Source organism: Entelurus aequoreus, linkage group LG28 (genome assembly GCF_033978785.1).
Source record: "Entelurus aequoreus isolate RoL-2023_Sb linkage group LG28, RoL_Eaeq_v1.1, whole genome shotgun sequence".
Lineage (NCBI taxonomy): Eukaryota > Metazoa > Chordata > Actinopteri > Syngnathiformes > Syngnathidae > Entelurus > Entelurus aequoreus.
The window spans coordinates 15,901,498-15,923,783 of record NC_084758.1 but is presented as its reverse complement, the minus strand read 5'-3'; the positions used below and the strand labels follow the sequence as shown (position 1 = coordinate 15,923,783).

At 39.2% G+C, this 22,286-nt stretch overlaps 1 protein-coding gene across 2 annotated transcripts; it reads left to right on the top strand.

The window, feature by feature from the left end:
• Positions 1-1,297: 1,297 nt before the first annotated feature.
• LOC133644888 (oocyte zinc finger protein XlCOF22-like) lies at positions 1,298-21,616 on the top strand. Of its 2 annotated transcripts, XM_062039641.1 has the most exons (4): positions 1,298-1,513; positions 8,099-8,488; positions 17,794-18,177; positions 21,553-21,616. In XM_062039641.1, the coding sequence occupies exons 1-4, from the start codon at positions 1,336-1,338 to the stop codon at positions 21,555-21,557; spliced, it is 957 nt and encodes a 318-aa protein (XP_061895625.1). In that variant the 5' UTR covers positions 1,298-1,335; the 3' UTR covers positions 21,558-21,616. The 2 variants fall into 2 exon arrangements, with proteins under 2 accessions (XP_061895625.1, XP_061895624.1); XM_062039640.1 differs by lacking the exon at positions 21,553-21,616 and having other exon boundaries at positions 17,794-20,815.
• The last annotated feature ends 670 nt before the right edge of the window (positions 21,617-22,286 follow it).

Below are 22,286 nucleotides of genomic sequence, written 5' to 3'. Positions count from 1 at the left end.
ATGCTGAAGTTGAAGTGAAATGCTGACAGAATGTAGTAAGAATGTAAGAATAGTTTGAATGATGACAAGCTGACGCTGAACTGAAATGCTAATGGAGTGTAGGATGAATGTAGAAATGGTTTAAATGTTGAAATCGTTTAAACGCTGAAATGGTTTGAATGTTGGAATAGTTTGAATGTTGAAGAGTTTGAATTTCCAGGGGAACCGGAATTTAGTTTGGAACTTTGGAAAGTGTTAGTTTGAATGTCCAGGATGAGTGGAATGTGTTAATATTGGAATAGTTTCAATTAGGGATGTCGATAAATGCTTTAAAATGTAATATTGGAAATTATCGGTATCGGTTTCAAAAAGTAAAATGTATAGCTTTTTAAAAGGCCGCTGTGTACACGGACGTAGGGAGAAGTACAGAGCGCCAATAAATCTTAAAGACACTGCCTTTGCGTGCCGGCCCAGTCACATAATATCTACGGTTTTTCACACACACAAGTGAATGCAAGGCATACTTGGTCAACAGCCATACAGGTCACACTGAGGGTGGATGATAAACAACTTTAACACTGTTACAAATATGCGCCACACTGTGAACCCACACCAAACAAGAATGACAAACACATTTCGGGAGAACATCCGCACCGTAACACAACATAAACACAACAGAACAAATACCCGGAACCCCTTGCAGCACTAACTCTTCCGGGACGCTACAATACACCCCCCCCCCAACCCCGCCCACCTCCCAAATTCCAAGCTGCTGTTTTGAGGCATGTTTAAAAAAAATAATGCACTTTGTGACTTCAATAATAAATATGGCAGTGCCATGTTGGCATTTTTTTCCATAACTTGAGTTGATTTATTTTGGAAAACCTTGTTACATTGTTTAATGCATCCAGCGGGGCATCACAACAAAATTAGGCATAATAATGTGTTAATTCCACGACTGTATATATCGGTATCGGTTGATATCGGAATCGGTAATTAAAAGTTGGACAATATCGGAATATCGGATATTTTTTTGTGATGTACTAAATTTATTATAGAAAGACAGACCATGACTGAAAAACTGAGGGTACTGGGACCTAATAAATCTTGCGGACTATGAAAATGGAAGGGAAATAGTAGGGGAGTTTTTGAACAATACTGGACTCAAGGAGAGATTGTCATTTGATTATAAAATCAAACTGAAGATGGCAGTAATGCACCACAGATGGATGCCAGCTGCCGTAAAACAGAAAAGAAGAAGAAGGTGCGGCGCATGCGCGAACAGATCGAATGACAAAGACGCTAGCATTTAGCATTAGCGAAGCTTGTCGGGTGTGCTCGCTACAAGACATCAACATGTTGAAAGAGTTGGTGAAAGAGCGACTAATGGCGGCAGCCGATGAAATATTCGCGCTGTTTGAAAGCACGATAACGTCGTACGAGGAGGAACTTTCTCGAACGAGAGAGGAGAAGGAGCGACATCGACAACAACTGGAAGCTGCTCGCAAAACTCAAATTGTGCTACACGTTGAAGGTATTTTTACACTTTCATCATCCTCATACTTCATCTTTTACACGACGTCATGTCGCTAATATACGGAACAATATGGAATAGTTTGACTTTTAGTCGATCTTGAGTTGGATATTTGAATATCCAACGAGGCTGACTTATTGTCAGAAGTGTCGTGAGAAGAGAAATGTGTTTTAAGCTAATACATGCATTTATTGTTCAAGCCCGTGTAAACTACCCTAAATATTTAGACATTAGTACCGACAATAACGTGTAACTTTACGCCGAGTGCGTATTCGATCCTCCATGTGGACATCGCTGTGTGGAGTCTGTAATATTTTTAGGTACTACGATCTCCGATCGGTCCCTGAAGTATACACACATGTGATTGGCCCACGTGACATGAGGCTTCCTGTTTATCGTTGCCAGAGATGTGAAAGGTTATTCCCAAGAGTCGTGAATAAAACTACAGTTCGCAGCACGTCGTCAACTTATTTTCCACACTTGCGTGATAGCATCAAGTCAAGACGTATGATAGGAACATTTATTAATGGCAGACTGCAACAACGAACAGCGCCATGTCCGCCATGTCGTTATCACACACACTTATTGGCGCCACATTGAAACGTCACTTCCTGGTGCGCAGCGCTCCAAAATAAAAGCGTACAATATAACAAGTAAAGGCGCAATCACATTATCACGTTCAACAGAATAATAATATATTTTATTTGTAAAAAGCATTACATTGAGTAAACAATCTCAAAGTGCTACAGTGTATTAAAAAAATAAAACGATACAAAAAATAAATAAAAAGTACAACAATAATAGCTACAACTAGTACCGTATTTTTCGGAGTATAAGTCGCTCCGGAGTAAAAGTCGCACCGACCGAAAATGCATAATAAAGAAGGAAAAAAACCATATTTAAGTCGCACTGGAGTATAAGTCGCATTTTTTGGGGGATATTTATTTGATAAAACCCAACACCAAGAATAGACATTTGAAAGGCAATTTAAAATAAATAAAGAATAGTGAACAACAGGCTGAATAAGTGTACGTTATATGACGCATAAATAGGGATGATACTAGGGCTGCAACTAACGATTCATTTGATAATCGATTAATCTGTCGATTATTACTTCGATTAATAATCGGATAAAAGATACAAACTACATTTCTATCCTTTCCAGTATTTTATTGAAAAAAACCAGCATACTGGCACCATGTTGTGGACATTGGGGGTGCAGCATACACCAACAATAACACAGAAATGTAACTCATCAGAACTGAATCAGATATTGTACACATTTCTGTTGTGAATAATAAAGGATTCATTTTAGGCTGCCTCTAAATAATAGCATGAAATATTCCAGCACCTTCATAACGTTTAGTTATACTAAAGCGTCACTCAAATCTAAATAGATTTATATAGTTTTATCAGCCCGGCTACATTGATCCATTATGAAACCAATCTGAGATATTTCTGTCCGTTACGTTTATTTCGAAATTGGTAACCGTGCGTTTTCTCTCTCAAAACGGAGTCAAATGTGCCGGAGACACATTATCAGCCCCGCGTTGCAACAAAGGCATAACTTTAACGTAACTCACAAAAAAGCTGAACTCATGAATGCTTGTTGCCACTATGGACTTAAAAAGTTACGTACTGTGAGTTGTTCCCTTCATCCATGGCTCCAACATGTTTCCTTTTCAGGTGCTTCTGAAGCAATGTTGTACTTCCGTGCCATTTTGCAGGAAACAGTCTTCTTTGAAGTCTTTAAAGTGAAGTATTCCCACACTTTTGACGACTTAGGTCGTACACTTTTCTCCATTGAAGCAATAACCTCAAGATGTTTCTCCGCTAAACTATCGGTAGTGTTTTCCTGCGCCATTTTTCGAATTTTTCCAGCAAAGGAGACGCCGTCGTCACGTGAGCTGCACATGACACATCATTGGCTAGCTTACGCCACCTCATGAGACGTAGCCTCAGCGCCGCCCTGGCGCTGTTTTGTACTGTTTTTGTACTTATTTTGATTATTGTTTCTCAGCTGTTTGTAAATGTTGCAGTTTATAAATAAAGGTTTATAAAACAAACAAAAAAAACAACAAAAAAATAACCAAAAAAAAAAAAAAAAAGCCTCCGCGCATGCGCATAGCATAGTTCCAACGAATCGATGACTAAATTAATCGCCAACTATTTTGGTAATCGATTTAATCGATTAGTTGTTGCAGCCCTAGATGATACTCGAAGCCGATTTTCCCGGTTGTTCGATAAGAAAAGAACCGAGTCCTCGGACTCAAATCCCTTTTTGAGAACCGGTACCCGTTATCGAGACCACTATAGTAAAGAAAAAGAGTTGGTCCTTTATTCGAATCCCGTCCCGACCAGAAATGCCCCGTGGGACATCACAAGAAATGACGTCACGTAGCTCAGTCATTAGGCGCAGATAGGGAAAGCAGGAAAAACAATGGACCGGAAAAAGTGCTCCAAGATGTAATAAAGTTCAAAACAAAAGGTATAATCCAATGAATAACTTTACTGAGAGATTTGAGCAGGGTAAAACACATGACCAACACTTTTACGACCAACCGGAAACATAGCAACCAGGCTAGCAACGCACCTCCTTTACGGCAGCTGTCGCAACGTTCTTAAAGCAACCGCAGCTCATACATATATATACAACACATCTCCCTTTTTTAACTTTTGTTTTTCTTTCCTTGTAAACAAAACAAAATCACACTGTATATGTGTTGTCTGTCTAATTATAAATAATGCAGACGAGGCGTGTTGGCTGAGTTCTTGACGTTTACTTTCACAGCGTGCTCATAACCTCATTCTCAGCTGCCGGGTGACGACATGCAACAACACTTTTCGGGGCTACCGCGCATGCTCTTCACTCCCGTTGCATGCTGGGTAGTGTAGTTGTTATATTCCCTAGCCTAGCCTAGCTCATAACATCACATCTTTCCCCCTATAAAGAAATAATGTTAACTCAATAAAGTGTATTTCTTTTTTTAGCTTTAACTTTTCATTTTTAGCATTGTAACAACATTTGCAAACAACTTTTCTCTTCATAGAATTTTCTTTCAATAAAGAAATAAAGTGCAAAAATGTCAAAGCATCATAACAAACAGTTATGTCAAATAGCAGCAGAAGTGCACTTTTTGGAGAGCTGTATTATTTTCAGTTTTGTGCCCAAGGGACTGATTTTATTTAACACTATATTATTATTTATACACCTATAGTGATCACAGAGACAGGTTGTTTTTGTGTTACTGTATATATTTGTTTTTCTGAAAAATCCCACTTAATATACTTTGGGTAACAACAGTCAATATTTATTTATTTTATTTATTTTTTTTAGGGGGGGGGGGGTAACAGTCAATATTTATTTATTTATTAGATTTTATTTTTTTCTTATATAATAAAAGTGAGCTTTTGTTAAACCAAATATTGTGTGTTTTTTTTTCCATATACAACAACCCAGCTGGACTCGATAAGAGAATCGATAAGAGAATCGATAAGGAATCTGTTCGATAAGAGGATTCGATAATAGGCTCGAACTCGATCATTTCTTATCAAACATCATCCCTACGCATAAATAACGAACTGAGAACGTGCCTGGTATGTTAACGTAACATATTATGGTAAGAGTCATTTAAATAACTATAACATATAGAACATGCTAAACGTTTACCAAACAATCTGTCACTCCTAATCGCTAAATCCCATGAAATCTTATACGTCTAGTCTCTTACGTAAATGAGCTAAATAATATTATTTTATATCTTACGGTAATGTGTTAATAATTTCACAAATAAGTCGCTCCTGAGTATAAGTCGCACCCCCGGCCAAACTATGAAAAAAACTGCGACTTATAGTCCGAAAAATACGGTATGCATACATCTAAAAAAAAAGGCTTTTTTTTTTTTTTTAAAAAGAAGGGTTTTTAAGCCTTTTTTAAAAGCACCCACAGTCTGTGGTGCCCTCAGGTGGTCAGGGAGAGCGTTCCACACACTGGGAGCGGCAGAGCAGAAAGCCCGGTCTCCCATTGTTTGGAGCTTTGTCCTCGGAAGTTGGAGGCACTGGTGGGTTAGTAGGGAGACTTTTATATTAAATCCTGAGTGGAACAGGAAGCCGGTGAAGGGATTTGAGAATTGGTGTGATATGGTCATATTTCCTAGCAGCACTATTCTGTATGTATTGCAGCTTCTGGATGTTCTTGCTGGGGATCCCGACAAGAAGTGCGTTGCAGTAGTCTGGAAGGATTGTTTGTATACAGCATAAGTGCCTGCGATTGGCCATGCTAGTTTGAGTTAGCTTGTCTACGAGCTACTCCATTGTATGTTAGCATTAAGCTAGCGGCATTATAGCTCAACCTTCATTCTGCATAATTGTATTGCTTTTTTCAGTTTATTTCAAATTATATTATTAATCTAACGTGATTCCTACGTGTATGTGCACTTCATGTGTACATAGAATGTACTTTCTTTAGTGTGGTTAGTTTTACAGTGACTTCATTGTGAAGAATATCAACATAGTCAGAAAGTGCAGGACTTTTTCGAGTACCCCACGAACATTAGACGAATGTGTCAGGGCATACAGGTCATCACGGACTATAAAGCTGCCCCCCGTTCCTGTGACAACAGCAACAGCTTTCTGAACGACCTCAACAACCACTTTGCGAGGTTTGAGGCACTTAACACCACTCCAACGAGGAAATCCATCCCTCGCCCTGATGAGCAGCCGCTCAACCTGGACACAGCGGATGTCCGGAGAACCCTGAGGAGAGTGAACCCCCGGAAAGCAGCGGGACCTGATGACATTCTGGGCAGGGTGCTTAAGGGATGTGCAGACCAGCTGGCTGGGGTTCTCACAGACATCTTCAACACCTCACTGACCCAGGCTGTGGTACCATCATGCTTTAAGACGGCCACAGTCATTCCAGTGCCTAAAAAACACACAATCTCCTCCCTCAATGATTACCGCCCCGTGGCACTCACCCCCATCATAATGAAGTGCTTCGAGAGGCTGGTAAAGCAATACATTGTCTCCAGACTTCTCCCCACATTCGACCCATACCAGTTTGCTTATCGCCCTAAACGCTCCACAGAGGACGCCATCTCCTCTGCACTCCACCTGAGCTTAGAACATCTGGAAGGAAAGGACACACACGTGCGGATGTTTCTGGACTTCAACTCGGCGTTCAACACCATCATCCCGCAGCACTTGGTGAGAAAACTGGCCCCCCTTGGATTCAGTACCCCCCTTTGCAACTGGCTGCTTGACTTCCTCACAAACAGACCCCAATCTGTGAGAGTGGGCAACAACACCTCCAGTGCCATCTCCCTGAGCACCGGCTCCCCCCAGGGCTGCGTACTGAGTCCGCTGCTGTTCACACTGATGACCCATGACTGCTGCACCAGATCCACTACTAACCACATCGTGAAGTATGCGGACGACACGACAGTAGTGGGCCTCATCTGTGACAACAACGACATGGACTACAGGGAGGAGGTGAAACATCTGGTTGACTGGTGCAGAACCAACAACCTGGTCCTGAACGTCGACTAGACCAAGGAGATCATCGTCGACTTCAGGAGGCACCCGTCCAGCCACACTCCAGTCTTCATCAACGGCACAGCAGTGGAGATCGTAAGCAGCCCCAAGTTCCTGGGGGTGCAGATAAATGACAATATGACCTGGTCCCTATTCAACGGAGCTCTTGTAAAAAGAGCTCAGCAGCGCATGCACTTTTTGCGTCGGATGAAAAGAGCACAGCTCCCTCCCCCCATTCTCACCACATTCTACAGAGGCACTATAGAGAGCCTACTGACCAACAGCATCTCTGTCTGGACTGGAGCCTGCAGTGCCTCAGACTGGAAGTCTCTCCAGAGAGTGGTGAGGACGGCGGAAAAGATCATCAGGACTCCTCTTCCTCCTATCCAGGAAATCGCAAAAAGCCGCTGCCTGACCAGTGCTCAGAAAAATCTGCAGAGACTCCTCCCACACCCACCAAGGACTGTTTTCACTGCTGGACTCTAGAAAGAGGTTCCGCAGCCTCCGTAGCAGAAACTCCAGGTTCTGTAACAGCTTCTTCCTTCAGGCCATAAGACTCTTGAACGCATCATAATAATCCCCTCAACCCCCCCCCCCCCCCCCCCCCCCCAAAAAAAAAAAAAACTGATTAACTCGCTGGAACATAAAGACAATATAACATACATCCATAAACGTGGATGCATATGCAAAAGTGCAATGTATTTATCTATACAGTAATCTATTTATTTATATCTGCACCTTATTGCTCTTTTATCCTGCACTACAACGAGCTAATGCAACAACATTTGGTTCTTATCTGTACTGTAAAGTTCACATTTGAATGACAATAAAAGGAAGTCTAAGTCTAATAACACCTAGTTATTTTTTTCCAAATCCAACTCAGAGGACTGTTTACATATTTGGAAAACTAAATGGCAACATTCAGGGAGGGCAGAATAAAATATAGCCTGTGTTACCTTTTACAATAAGTAACAATTGAAACTGCATCGAACAAAGAGAGCACAGTCTACCAAGTCTGACATATCTGAGCTAAAGTGTATTTGTGTTCTGTAGACATCCGGCAGCTGAGTGGTCGTCAAGAAGAATGTCCCTTTATACCACAGAATGAAAGCTCCACTTTGAAGCAGGAGGATCCACAGCCCCCCCACCTTAAATACTGTATCAGTCAGTCAGGAGAAGCGTGTCTTATGGAGCCGCAGGAGGCTGATCTCACCAACTTGCCTCTGACTGGTTTCTCTGTGAAGACTGAAGACCATGAAGACACACCACAAGTTGGCAACCTCTTTGCTCCTCTATCAGATAGTGACGACATAACGTCACACTTTGCTGAGGATGAAAACGAGGACTACACCCAAGAACCTTTGAGCAGCGATACAGACTGTGAGGGTGATATGAGGACTCACACTGACAACCAACACCCTGAATGCTCTGAAAAGAAGACAGGTAAAAAAGATTTTACCTGCTCATTTAGTGCTAAAATGTTTTGTAAAAAAAGTAATTATGCTCAACACATGAGAACACACACGCAAGAAAAACCTTTCAAATGCTCAGTTTGCTGCAATAGATTTTCTCAGAAGGCAACTTTGACTTTGCACATGAGAACACACACAGGCGAAAAACCTTTTAAATGTTCAGTTTGTGGCAATACATTTTCTCTGAGACACAACCTGAAACTACACATGAGAACGCACACAGGAGAAAAACCTTATAATTGCTCAGTTTGCTGTAAAAAGTTTTCTCAGAAATCCAATTTGACTTCACACATGAGAACACATACGCAAGAAAAACCTTTCAGATGCTCAGTTTGCTGCAATAGATTTTCTCTGAAGGCCACGTTGACTTTGCACATGAGAACACACACAGGAGAAAAACCTTTCAAATGTTCATTTTGCGGCGATGCATTTGCTCAGAAGGGCAGCCTGAAACAACACATTAGAACACACACCGGAGAAAAACCTTTCATTTGCTCAGTTTGCTGTAAAACGTTTTCTCAGAAATCCAATTTGACTTCACACATGAGAACGCACACGCGAGAAAAACCTTTTAAATGTTCATTTTGTGGAGATACATTTTCTCAGAGGGCCAACCTGAAATTTCACATGAGAAAACACACAGGATAAATGAAGAAGAATCGATGAAGGTTATTCTGAAAAGCAACGTTTGACAGCACAAACGGTGAATAAATGTGTTGCACAAACTGTCCAGTTTGTGCTCGAAGATTGTCAAATTGTAGAAGTGGAATGTCTTGCCTGAAAAGTAGCAGTAGTTATAGTACTAATAGTTTATTTCTTTTTTTAACTTAATATTCATTGGGATTTTCATAAAATACATAGACTTGATTGGAAAAAAATATATATATAGGTATTTAAACTAAAAAAAAAAGTAGTATAATTGCATTTTGTTTATAATTGAATAAATAATTAAAAAAAATAAAAATAAACAACCCAGTAATAACAATCATAGATAAATGTAACAAAACATGATTGTGGGATCAATATATGTTTTCTTTACACAAGGTTTATTTTCATTTAAAATGTGGTTCTTTACCAAGAATATGTTTTTTTTTTTTTTTTTTTTAACTACATTATCCACATCAACCATCTTTTCTTGAACAGGTCTTCCAAAGAAGGTAGTATATGAGTCATGTTTGTGTTTGGATCATTTCAGTGTGGATTATCTCACCTCGGTCTCTTGCCACCCCAGACAAACCTGGACCTAGGCTTACCCCAGGCTGTTAATAATTGTTTATTTCTGTCATTTATACGTCACTTAGTGATTTGATTTGTATTTTTATTAAGGATCCCCAGTAGCTGGTTGCCACAACAACCCACTAGTCTTCCTGGGGTCCACCAACTCAATACAATTACAAGTAAAAGCATATCATTATAACTACACAATACAGAAACAAATAAAAGCATCAACAAGCAAACAATTTACAGTCACAGAAGGAATCTGCTCCCACACGTTGCGACAAAAAAGGGAAAAAAAATAAAATAATTAAATAGGCATGTTGGTAAACTGCCGACTGGCAACCACCACCGCTGTTCTGTTGTTGCTCTGTCATGCAGCGGAAAAGCGCGATTTTTACGAGGTCTAGCGCAGTGTTTTTCAACCTTTTTTGAGCCAGGGCACATTTTTCCCGTTGAAAAAATGCGGAGGCACACCACCAGCAGAAATCATTAAAAAACAAAACTCCGTTGACAGTAAAAAGTCGTTGTCACAATTGTTGGATATGACTTTAAACCATAACCAACAATAAGCTCTTGTCTCAAAGTAGGTGTACTGTCACCACCTGTCACATCACACCCTGACTTATTTGGACTTTTTTGCTGTTTTCCTGTGTGTAGTGTTTTAGTTCTCGTCTTACGCTTCTATTTTGGTGGCTTTTTCTCTTTTTTTGGTATTTTCCTGTAGCAGTTTCATGTCTTCCTTTGAGCGATATTTCCCGCATCGACTTTGTTTTAGCAATCAAGAATATTTCAGTTGTTTTTATCATTCTTTGTTGGGACATTGTTGATTGTCATGTCATGTTCGGATGTACATTGTGGACGCCGTCTTTGCTCCACAGTAAGTCTTTGCTGTCGTCCAGCATTCTGTTTTTGTTTACTTTGCAGCCAGTTCAGTTTTAGTTTCGTTCTGCATAGCCTTCCCTAAGCTTCAATGCCTTTTCTTAGGGGCACTCACCTTTTGTTTATTTTTGGTTTAAGCATTAGACACCTTTTTACCTGCACGCTGCCTCCCCCTGTTTCCAACATCTACAAAGCAATCAGCTACCGGCTGCCACCTACTGATATGGAAGACTATTACACGGTTACTCTGCCGAGCTCTAGACAGCACCGACACTCAACAACAACACATCATTTGCAGACTATAATTACTGCTTTGCAAAAAAATATTTTTAACCCAAATAGGTCTTACCTTGATAAACCACTTTATTTTTTGCAGCAAGCAACAATACAATTGTTCTCTTGTTTGTTGAATGTATTAAGATTATATGTAAGACCCGTGTTTAAATTCACCTTGGAATTCAACAGTGAGGTGCACTTCCTCCTTTAGACAGCGGGGGGCAGCATCGCCTAGTTTACAGTAATGCCCAAGTTAGCAGTGCACAACAAGCAGTTCCTTTCCGGTCTTGTGCCAAAATGTGAATTTACATTTTTAAGTTATTCATTTTTTATTTATTTTATAAACCTTTACTTATAAACTGCAACATTTACAAACAAGCAAGAAATAATGATAATCAAAATAAGTACAAAAGTAGTACAAAAACAGTACAAATCAGAGCCAGGGGGTTGTAAACTCATAAAGTAACTAAAATAGAATGCAAATTATATTTATATATATATATATATATATATATATATATATATATATATATATATATATATATATATATATATATATATATATATATATATATATATATATATATACAAACAAGCAAATAATATATATATATATACATATATACTGTATATATATATATATATATATATATATTGCATTCTATTTTAGTTACTTTATGAGTTTATATATATATATATATATATATATATATATATATATATATATATATATATATATATATATATATATATATATATATATATATATATATATATATATATATATATTTACAGTTTGTAGTTTGTAAATATATATATATATATATTTACAAACTAGCAAATAATATCTATATATATATATATATATATTTATATATATATATTGCATTATATTTTAGTTACTTTATGAGTTTACAACCCCCTGGCGCTGATTTGTACTGTTTTTGTACTATTTTTGTACTTATTTTGATTATTATTATTTCTCGCTTGTTTGTAAATGTTGCAGTTTATAAGTAAAGGTTTATAAAATAAATAAAAAATTAATAATTTAAAATTTTTAATTCACAAGTGCAAAGCCATAGGCTCACACAAGTTCAATAAATAATTTAAATTTGGAACACAGCATCATCATTTTCACAGCTTTTTGGTTGTTCGAGGTAGAGAGTGTTTTAACGTAGAGTTCTAATTCTTTTTTAAAGGCACAAAAAACAGTTTGGGTATTGAGAAACTTACATTTATGAATATAAAACTTAGCCAATAGTATAATGAGGTTGCCAAGGAAAAATTCATTTTAATTTTTTTTTTTCATACAGTGCCAATCATGCCAAAATGTGAATGCCTGCCAAAAATTGATTAGCGCAGCACTCGCTAAACCTGCATTGCTTGGCCTTTGTCTGTCCACAGCGGATTACTAGGTGTGAGACAAACACTTTATCTTTGTGGTTATAGTAACGCTACGTGTTTGACATTATTTAAGACTTTATCGTGTCCGGAAAATGACAGTTTGCCTTTTCTGTGGTATTAATGAGATTTAAAGGACTGTTGTTAGTCCAATGTTGATGTGATAAAACCTCATTGTTGTTTGGAAGATGCACACAATTGTAACTGTTATTTCTTCCTGCACATAATAAATATGTATATAAAGTGTTTGGATGTATTCATTTATGTAAAAGTGTCATTAAATGTAAAATTGCCTGACAAAAAGTGATTAAACATAATGTTTTGATATTTACACACACGTATTTTACCAGGATACCCTTATGAGCATTACATATATCAAAATCATGTATCTACTGTACTGTTTACTTGTTGAAATACCCTTTTTAGAGCTAAAAACTACCCAAATGGCCACTTTGCTGCTGCCAAAAATGTATTCCAGATAATATTAATAATAATAACAAAATGTCAAAGCATTTCTCTAAAAAAAAACAATATTATACATTCTGAAAATGTGAATGATAGCAAGAATATACCTACAAATTTCAGAAATTGCACGAGCAAACACTTTGTTTAAAAGGTTTTTACTGTACCAAAATTCTAAATAACTAAAGAAAAATCCCTGATAAACACTGGAAAACGGTCACTGAATGTCTTCGTGTGATGTACACGTGCTGAGAGAAAATATATTTCTTATATTTGTGTAATGTTTTTCTTTTTCAAATTGGTCAATTTACAACAAGATAAAGTGTTTGTCTTACACCTGGTAATCCACTGTGGACAGACCAAGCCAAGAAATGCAGGTTTATTTTTGGCAGGCATTCACATTTTGGCACGGCACCTGTTCTATTTTAAACTAGTTCGGTGACGATTGCAAACGTTTCCATCTGCTCAATTCTCATGCCAAACTAAGTATCATCGGTATGTATCGTTGAGTAGCATGGTAATTGTAATAGAGTGATGTAAGTTGCTGTGTTGCCATCTCCTGGTGAATGTTGGATATAGTGTTCTGTGGTTACTTTTTGGTTGGCCAACGATTTATGTTGTAATAATAATAATATAATAATGGATTAGATTCATATAGTGCTTTTCTAGACACTCAAAGTGCCTCACAGAGAAGTGAGAACCGATATTACAACCGGTATTGAGCTACCTGACGACCATAGACATCTTATAAGGGTACACAGCATGGAGCGCTACTGCCTACTGGCGCTGACGAGACGCGGGGCCGCCATCTTGGAGTGGTGATCCGCTCCACTCAGTGCAATTCATTTGGCAGGAGCAATGAACTGTCAGCGCAGTTACAAACCCCGTTTCCATATGAGTTGGGAAATTGTGTTAGATGTAAATATAAACGGAATACAATGATTTGCAAATCCTTTTCAACCCATATTCAATTGAATGCACTACAAAGACAACATATTTGATGTTCAAACTCATAAACTTTTTTATTTTTTTGCAAATAATAATTAACTTAGAATTTCATGGCTGCAACACGTGCCAAAGTAGTTGGGAAAGGGCATGTTCACCACTGTGTTACATGGCCTTTCCTTTTAACAACACTCAGTAAACGTTTGGGAACTGAGGAGACACATTTTTTAAGCTTCTCAGGTGCAATTCTTTCCCATTCTTGCTTGATGTACAGCTTAAGTTGTTCAACATTTAGGCTTCATAATGCGCCACACATTTTCAATGGGAGACAGGTCTGGACTACAGGCAGGCCAGTCTAGTACCCGCACTCTTTTACTATGAAGCCACGTTGATGTAACACGTGGCTTGGCATTGTCTTGCTGAAATAAGCAGGGGCGTCCATGGTAACATTGCTTGGATGGCAACATATGTTGCTCCAAAACCTGTATGTACCTTTCTGCACTAATGGCGCCTTCACAGATGTGTGAGTTACCCATGTCTTGGGCACTAATACACCCCCATACCATCACAGATGCTGGCGTTTACACTTTGCGCCTATAACAATCCGGATGGTTGTTTTCCTCTTTGGTCCGGAGGACACGACGTCCACAGTTTCCAAAAAAAATTTGAAATGTGGACTCGTCAGACCACAGAACACTTTTCCACTTTGTATCAGTCCATCTTAGATGAGCTCAGGCCCAGCGAAGCCGAAGGCGTTTCTGGGTGTTGTTGATAAATGGTTTTCGCCTTGCATAGGAGAGTTTTAACTTGTACTTACAGATGTAGCGACCAACTGTAGTTACTGACAGTGGGTTTCTGAAGTGTTCCTGAGCCCATGTGGTGATATCCTTTACACACTGATGTCGCTTGTTGATGCAGTACAGCCTGAGGGATCGAAGGTCACAGGCTTAGCTGCTTACGTGCAGTGATTTCTCCAGATTCTCTGAACCCTTTGATGATATTACGGAGCGTAGATGGTGAAATCCCTAAATTCCTTGCAATAGCTGGTTGAGAAAGGTTTTTCTTAAACTGTTCAACAATTTGCTCACGCATTTGTTGACAGAGTGGTGACCCTCGCCCCATCCTTGTTTGTGAATGATTGAGCATTTCATGGAATCTACTTTTATACCCAATCATGGCACCCGCCTGTTCCCAATTTGCCTGTTCACCTGTGGGATGTTCCAAATAAGTGTTTGATGAGCATTCCTCAACTTTATCAGTATTTATTGCCACCTTTCCCAACTTCTTTGTCACGTGTTGCTGGCATCAAATTCTAAAGTGAATGATTATTTGCACAAAAAAAAAAAGTTTATCAGTTTGCACATCAAATATGTTGTCTTTGTAGCATATTCAACTGAATATGGGTGGAAAATGATTTGCAAATCATTGTATTCCGTTTATATTTACATCTAGCTCAATTTCCCAACTCATATGGAAACGGGGTTTGTAATTCATTTTACCTCACTGAATACCACTGATTTTCACGCCCTTTTTTGTGATACGTGTAGCTATGATAAAGGACACATGTTTTATTATTCAAAGGGGGGGAAGAGTAAAAAAATATCAGTCAAAGGCTGGATCCCCAAGATGGGGTGCAGACTGAGTCCAAGGGAAAATGTATTCATACATTGTAATCATATTGTTTCTTCAATTTAAAAATAGCTGACCGTTTTTTCCCCCCTTCTCTGGGATTATATTCCCAGTTTTGATCTGGGACGTCTGGTCATTTATAGCATATAAGAATATTCTATTACTGTTTAGCAAACTATGAATAATAAAACATGTGTCCTTTATCATAGCTACACGTATCACAAAAAAGTGAGGTAAGATTAATTAAATGTGCTGACAGTTTATTGCTCCTGCCAAATGAATTGCACTGAGTGGAGCGGATCACCACTCCAAGATGGCGACCCCGCGTCTCTTCAGCGCCAGTAGGCAGTAGCGCTCGATGCTGCGTACCCTTATAAGATGTCTATGGTCGTCAGGTAGCTCAATACCGGTTGTAATATCGGTTCTCACTTCTCTGTGAAGCGCTTTGAGTGTCTAGAAAAGCGCTATATAAATCTAATCCATTATTATATTATTATTACAACGTAAAGTAAATCGTTGGCCAACCAAAAAGTAACCACAGAACACTATATCCAACATTCACCAGGAGATGGCAACACAACAACTTAGATCACTCTATTACAATTACCAAAACGATACATACCGATGATACTTAGTTTGGCATGAGAATTGAGCAGATGGAAACGTTTGCAATCGTCACCAAACTAGTTTAAAGGCCTACTGAAACCCACTACTACCGACCACGCAGTCTGATATATATATATTATATATCAATGATGAAATCTTAACATTGCAACACATGCCATTACGGCCGGGTTAACTTATAAAGTGCAATTTTAAATTTCCCGCTAAACTTCCGGTTGAAAACGTCTATGTATGATGACGTATGCGCGTGACGTCAATCATTGAAACGGAAGTATTCGGACACCATTGAATCCAATACAAACAGCTCTGTTTTCATCTCAAAATTCCACAGTATTCTGGACATCTGTGTTGGTGAATCTTTTGCAATTTGTTTAATGAACAATGAAGACTGCAAAGAAGAAAGTTGTAGGTGGGATCGGTGTATTAGCGGATGGCTGCAGCAACACAACCAGGAGGACTTTGACTTGGATAGCAGACGCGCTAGCCGCCGCTAGCCGCCGACCGCACGGATGATCGGGTGAAGTCCTTCGTCCTTCCGTCGATCGCTGGAACGCAGGTGAGCACGGGTGTTGATGAGCAGATGAGGGCTGGCTGGCGTATGTGGATAACCCTTGACCCATCAGGGGCAAGGGTTAAGTGTCTTGCTCAAGGACTAGGTTGGTAGAAGCTGGGGATCGAACCAAGAACCCTCAGGTTGCTGGCACGGCCACTCTCCCAACCGCTCCATGCCGTCCCTGTGTAGATGCGTGTAGACTGCAAAGAAACAACACTAAAAGGTTATATGTTCCATTGAAAATATAGAACATTACACACGGCACTCAAAAATATATCAAAATGTTTTAGTACGACTTTGGTAAGCTATGAAGCCACACCCCTCGATGGATTGTACTGTGCTTCAACATAGGAGTATTGTTATGGTGTGTGTATAAGGTAAGACATATTATCTGCCGTTTGGTTTCGCAATATTATGCAAAAGCAACTTTTCTCACCTTCTGGTACCTGCTGATCTGTATTTGGGATCCGTAAAAGTCCTGAAAAATTGCGCATGTCCGCCTTTGTAGTCCGTAGTCGATAAGCTTCTTCTTTTTCTCTATCTTCTTGTTATGGGACATTCATCCTCCACTGTTGTCATTTCTAATATAAAGTAGTGTAAAGTTCTTACTTATATCTGTCAGTAAACTTGCCATGAAAGCGCTAAAACATACCGGTGTAGTGAGTTTACATAATTCACCCAAGGAACTTTAGTTATTAGAGAGTTCCGGTCGGACGGACACATTTTGGTGTTGTTCTTTCCAGATTTTCAAGCGTTGACCGGTCCGCAGTTACAAAAAGGTTGGGGACCACTGATGTAGACCACAAGGAAGTGTTTTTAATTCAGAAAAAAATAATAATAATATGACCCCTTTAATGTGCCCTATAATCCGCTGTGCCTTTTGTATGAAAATAGACCTGACTAGACCCACTCCTCGTCAGTGTGCCTTTTAATCTGGTGCGCCCTTTGGTCCGGAAAATACAATAGTTGTTTTTTTCCAAATCCAATTTAGAGGATTGTTTACATATTTGGCAAACTAAATGGCAACATTCAGGGAGGGCAAAATAAAATACAGCCTGTGTTACCTTTTTTTTATTTTATTTTATTTATCTCCTTCATTGATATGCATCTTTGATCGATAGACAATTATACCACAATTATTAAATTATACATTTACACACAAAAGCCTGAGAAGGAGCAGGATGAAGAAAAATCTTTACAATAAGTAACAATTGAAACTGCATTGAACAAAGAGAGAACAGTCTACAAAGTCTGACATGTCTGAGCTAAAGTGTATTTGTGTTCTGTAGACGTCCGGCAGCTGATTGGTCATCAAGAAGAATATCCCTTTATGCCACAGGACGGAAGCTCCACTTTGAAGCAGGAGGACCCACATCCCCCCTACATTAAAGAATGTAGCAGTCAGTCAGGAGAAGAGTGTCTTCTAAGGCTGCAGGAGGCTGATCTCACCATCTTGCCTCTGACTGGTTTCTCTGTGAAGACTGAAGACCATGAAGACAAACCACAAGGTGACAACGTCTTTGCTCCTCTATCAGACGACATGACATCACACTCTGCTGAGGATGAAAACGAGTACCACACCCAAGAACCTTTGAGCAGCCATACAGACTGTGAGGGTGATATGAGGACTCACACTGACAACCAACACCCTGAATGCTCTGAAAAGAAGACAGGTAAAAAAAATTTTACCTGCTCGTTTAATGCTAAAATGTTTTGTAAAAAAAGTAATTATGCTCAACACATGAGAACACACACGCAAGAGAAACCTTTCAAATGCTCAGTTTGCTGCAATAGATTTTCTCAGAAGGCCACTATGATTTTGCACATGAGAACACACACAGGAGAAAAACCTTTCGAATGTTCAGTTTGTGGCAATACATTTTCTCTGAGGCACAACCTGAAACTACACATGAGAACGCACACAGGAGAAAAACCTTATATATGCTCAGTTTGCTGTAAAAAGTTTTCCCAGAAATCTAATTTGACTGTACACATGAGAACACACACGCAAGAAAAACCTTTCAGATGCTCAGTTTGCTGCAATACATTTTCTCTGAAGGGCACTTTGACTGCACACATGAGAACACACACGCAAGAAAAACCTTTTAAATGTTCATTTTGTGGAGATACATTTACTCAGCGGGCCAACCTGAAATTTCACATGAGAAAACACACAGGATAAAAACATTGCAGTTGTCCACTTTGTGATGAAGGTTATTCTGAAAAGCAAAGTTTGACAGCACAAACGTCGGCACACAACGGGGAATAAATGTGTTCCTGTCCAGTTTGTGCTCTAAGATTGTCAAATTGTAGAAGTAGAATGTCTTGCATGGAAAATAGCAGTAGTAGAAGTAGCAATAGTAATAACAGTGTATTTCTTTTTTTTATACTTAATATTCATTGGGATTTGTATAATATACATAGACTTGATTGGAAACAAATATATACCGTATTTTCCGCACTATAAGGCGCACCTAAAAACCTCAAATTTTGTCAAAAGCTGGCAGTGCGCCTTATAATCCAGTGCGCCTTATATATGGACCAATATTGAGCCACAACAAACCTAAACTTCATTTTCATAAAGTTTAGGTCTCCTGAACTACGGTAAACAGCCGCCAACTTCTTTTTCCCCCGTAGAAGAAGAAGCACTTCTTCTTCTACGGTAAGCAGCCACCAACTTCATTTCCCCCCGTAGAAGAAGAAGTTCTTCTTCTATGGTAAGCAGCCGCCCCCGTAGAAGTAGAAGAAGAAGCGCGCGGTGCATGCTGGGATATATGACGTTTCATTTCCATTTGTGTGTTTATGTAAAGACCCCAAAATGGCTCCTATTAAGAGACACGCTTACGACGTTTAAACTCAAGGCGATCAGTCACGCAGTAGAACACGGATGACAGAAGGCGAACACACGTTCACCAAGACAGGGAGACAGCGCCGGATGACATACGCCACTATCTGCCATGGATCGTAAATGCCTGGGCTGATATATCAGTCTCAACTGTGGTCCGAGCTTTCAGGAAGGCAGGAATTGTCACTGAACTGCTAGACAACAGCAGCGACACTGACTCCATTAATGACGACTGTTTAATTCGGACACTGAAGAAGAAGAATTTGAGGGATTCGTGGATGAGGAATAACTTCATAAAGTGAGCTTTACATTTTTATTTTGTGTGTTGTGTTGTGTGACATTAACATTTGAGCAACGTTGAGCTATTGATATATTGTTATTGCTCTGCACTTTTTCGAGTGTTACTATATTGTGATTGCACTAACGTTTGATTTACCGTAACACGAGTAAATCAGCTGTTTATTCGTTTTGGGAGTGAACAGAGTTGTCAGAACGCTGGTTTGTAATCTATTAATAAAGTTTGACTAAACTATCTGACTGTTTTGTTGACATTCTCTTTAGCGCAGCTCCGTCTAATGGATGCATAGGTGCGCCTTATAATCCGGTGCGCCTTATATATGAACAGAGTTTTGAAATATGCCATTCATTGAAGGTGCGCCTTATAATCCGGTGCGCCTTATAGTGCGGAAAATACGGTGGGTATCTAAACAAAACAAAAAAAGTAGTATAATTACATTTTGTTTATAATTCAATAAATACTTAAAAAATAAATAAAAACAATCATAGATAAATGTAACAAAACATGCTTGAGGGATCAATATATGTTTTCTTTACACTAGGTTTCTTATCATCTAAAAGGTGGTTCTTTACTGTCATGTCTGTGTGATCATGTTTTGTTTAAGTTATGTTCTGCTTGGTTTTGGACTCTTTTTAGTTCCTGCTTTTCACTCCCTTGTCTTGGTTACCCATTAGTTTCACCTGTTCCACGTTTGGACTCATTGTGCACTCTTGTTTGTCACCATAGCAACCCATTAGTTTTCACCTGTCCTCACGACTCACGCACCTGTCTTTAATCACTATTTAACCCTGTAGTTGCCAGGCAGTCAGCCTGGCGACATCACACACTCCTGACACTCTGTTTCATGTCCATCGTTCATGCTGCTCCTTTCGTCCGCAAGTAAGTTATTGTTTATTAAGGCCATAGTTAGCAAGTTTTGTTTTCTGTCCATAGTTTACGCCAAAGTGGTAGTTTTCTTTTTCATAGCCAAGTTTTATACCTCCGCTGTGAGCGTCTTTTGTTTGTACTTTTTTGAGTAAATTAAATCATGTCATTACCTTCACGTCGTGTGCGCTCCAAATCCTTTGCACCATGGGAAAACAAACCACACCCTGGTCCTCGTCTTGACATTTACCAAGAATAAGTATTTTGATTTTTTTTTTTCTAAATAAATGATCCACTTCAACCATCTTTTCTTGAACAGGTCTTCCATAGTTTGTAGTATGACTCATTTTTGTGTTTGAATCATTTCAGTGTTGATTTTCTCACCTCGGTCTCTTGCCGCACCCCAGACAAACCTGGAAATAAGCTTATCCCAGGCTGATAATAATTGTTTATTTCTGTCATTTATACGTCACTTGGATAGTGATGATCTGTTGTGTGTATGATACCAGATTCCCTCATGAGTTCCAGGTTAGTGTGCCACTAAGAACAACAGCTACATTATTTTAGATCGACTCTGAAGCAAATAAACAATGTTGACTAACATGTTCAGACAGTCTGATTGGTGGAGGACATGGATGGAGTTTTCCCTCACATCAAAAGTGTGTTTGTTATGTTATCTCTCTTTATGAGGGCACCAATCCGTTCATTCTTGAAGAACATTTATTATGTTATCTGTCTCACTCTTTCCTTCTTTGCCTTTTTTAAGACTCTCTCTGTTATTTCTGCCGGCCTCTGATGTGTGTTTGTATGAAGCCTGGTACATGAAATGTGCTTTGCTGTTTTCAAAAATATTCGTAAAAAAAAAAGTGCAGTATACATTTAATACGGTGACACTGATTTTGTTACATACTGTTTAAATCAACATTTTACTCATATTGTGTTGAAATACGAGAGAGAAGCACGACAGTTTCTACATACAGACGCCATACTGTAACAAATCTAAAATAACTGGAAAATAGCAACATTTTTTGTCTGTTTCAGGTTGAATCCTGCGTGTAGGACTCAAAGGTGCAGCTCTTTGTACCCAGCTCTTGTCTTAAAGGCCTACTGAAACCCACTACTACCGACCACACAGTCTGATAGTTTATATATCAATGATGAAATCTTAACATTGCAACACATGCCAATACGGCCGGGTTAACTTATAAAGTGCAATTTTAAATTTCCAGCGAAACTTCCGGTTGAAAACGTCTCGGTATGATGACGGAAGTATTCGGACACCATTGTATCCAAAACAAAAAGCTCTGTTTTCATCGCAAAATTCCACAGTATTCTGGGCATCTGTGTTAATGAACAATGAAGACTGCAAGTAAGAAAGTTGTAGGTGGGATCGGTGTATTAGCGGCTGGCTGCAGCAACACAACCAGGAGGACTTTGACTTGGATAGCAGACGCGCTAGCCGACGCTAGCCGCCGACCGCATCGATGATCGGGTGAAGTCCTTCGTCGCTCCGTCGATCGCTGGAACGCAGGTGAGCACGGGTGTTGATGAGCAGATGAGGGCTGGCTGGCGTAGGTGGATAGCTAATGTTTTTAGCATAGCTCTGTGAGGTCCCGTTATACTAAGTTAGCTTCAATGGCGTCGTTAGCAACAGCATTGTTAAGCTTCGCCAGGCTGGAAAGCATTAACCGTGTATTTACATGTCCATGGTTTAATAGTATTGTTGATCTTCTGTCTATCCTTCCAGTCAGGGATTTATTTATTTTGTTTCTATA

Coding starts and splice junctions, on each gene's coding strand:
- LOC133644888 (XM_062039640.1), top strand. CDS start 1,336: ATGTTGAAAGAGTTGGTGAAAGAGCGACTAATGGCGGCAGCCGATGAA. Junction 1,514..8,098: donor AATTGTGCTACACGTTGAAG/GTATTTTTACAC, acceptor TGTGTTCTGTAG/ACATCCGGCAGCTGAGTGGT. Junction 8,489..17,793: donor ATGCTCTGAAAAGAAGACAG/GTAAAAAAGATT, acceptor TGTGTTCTGTAG/ACGTCCGGCAGCTGATTGGT.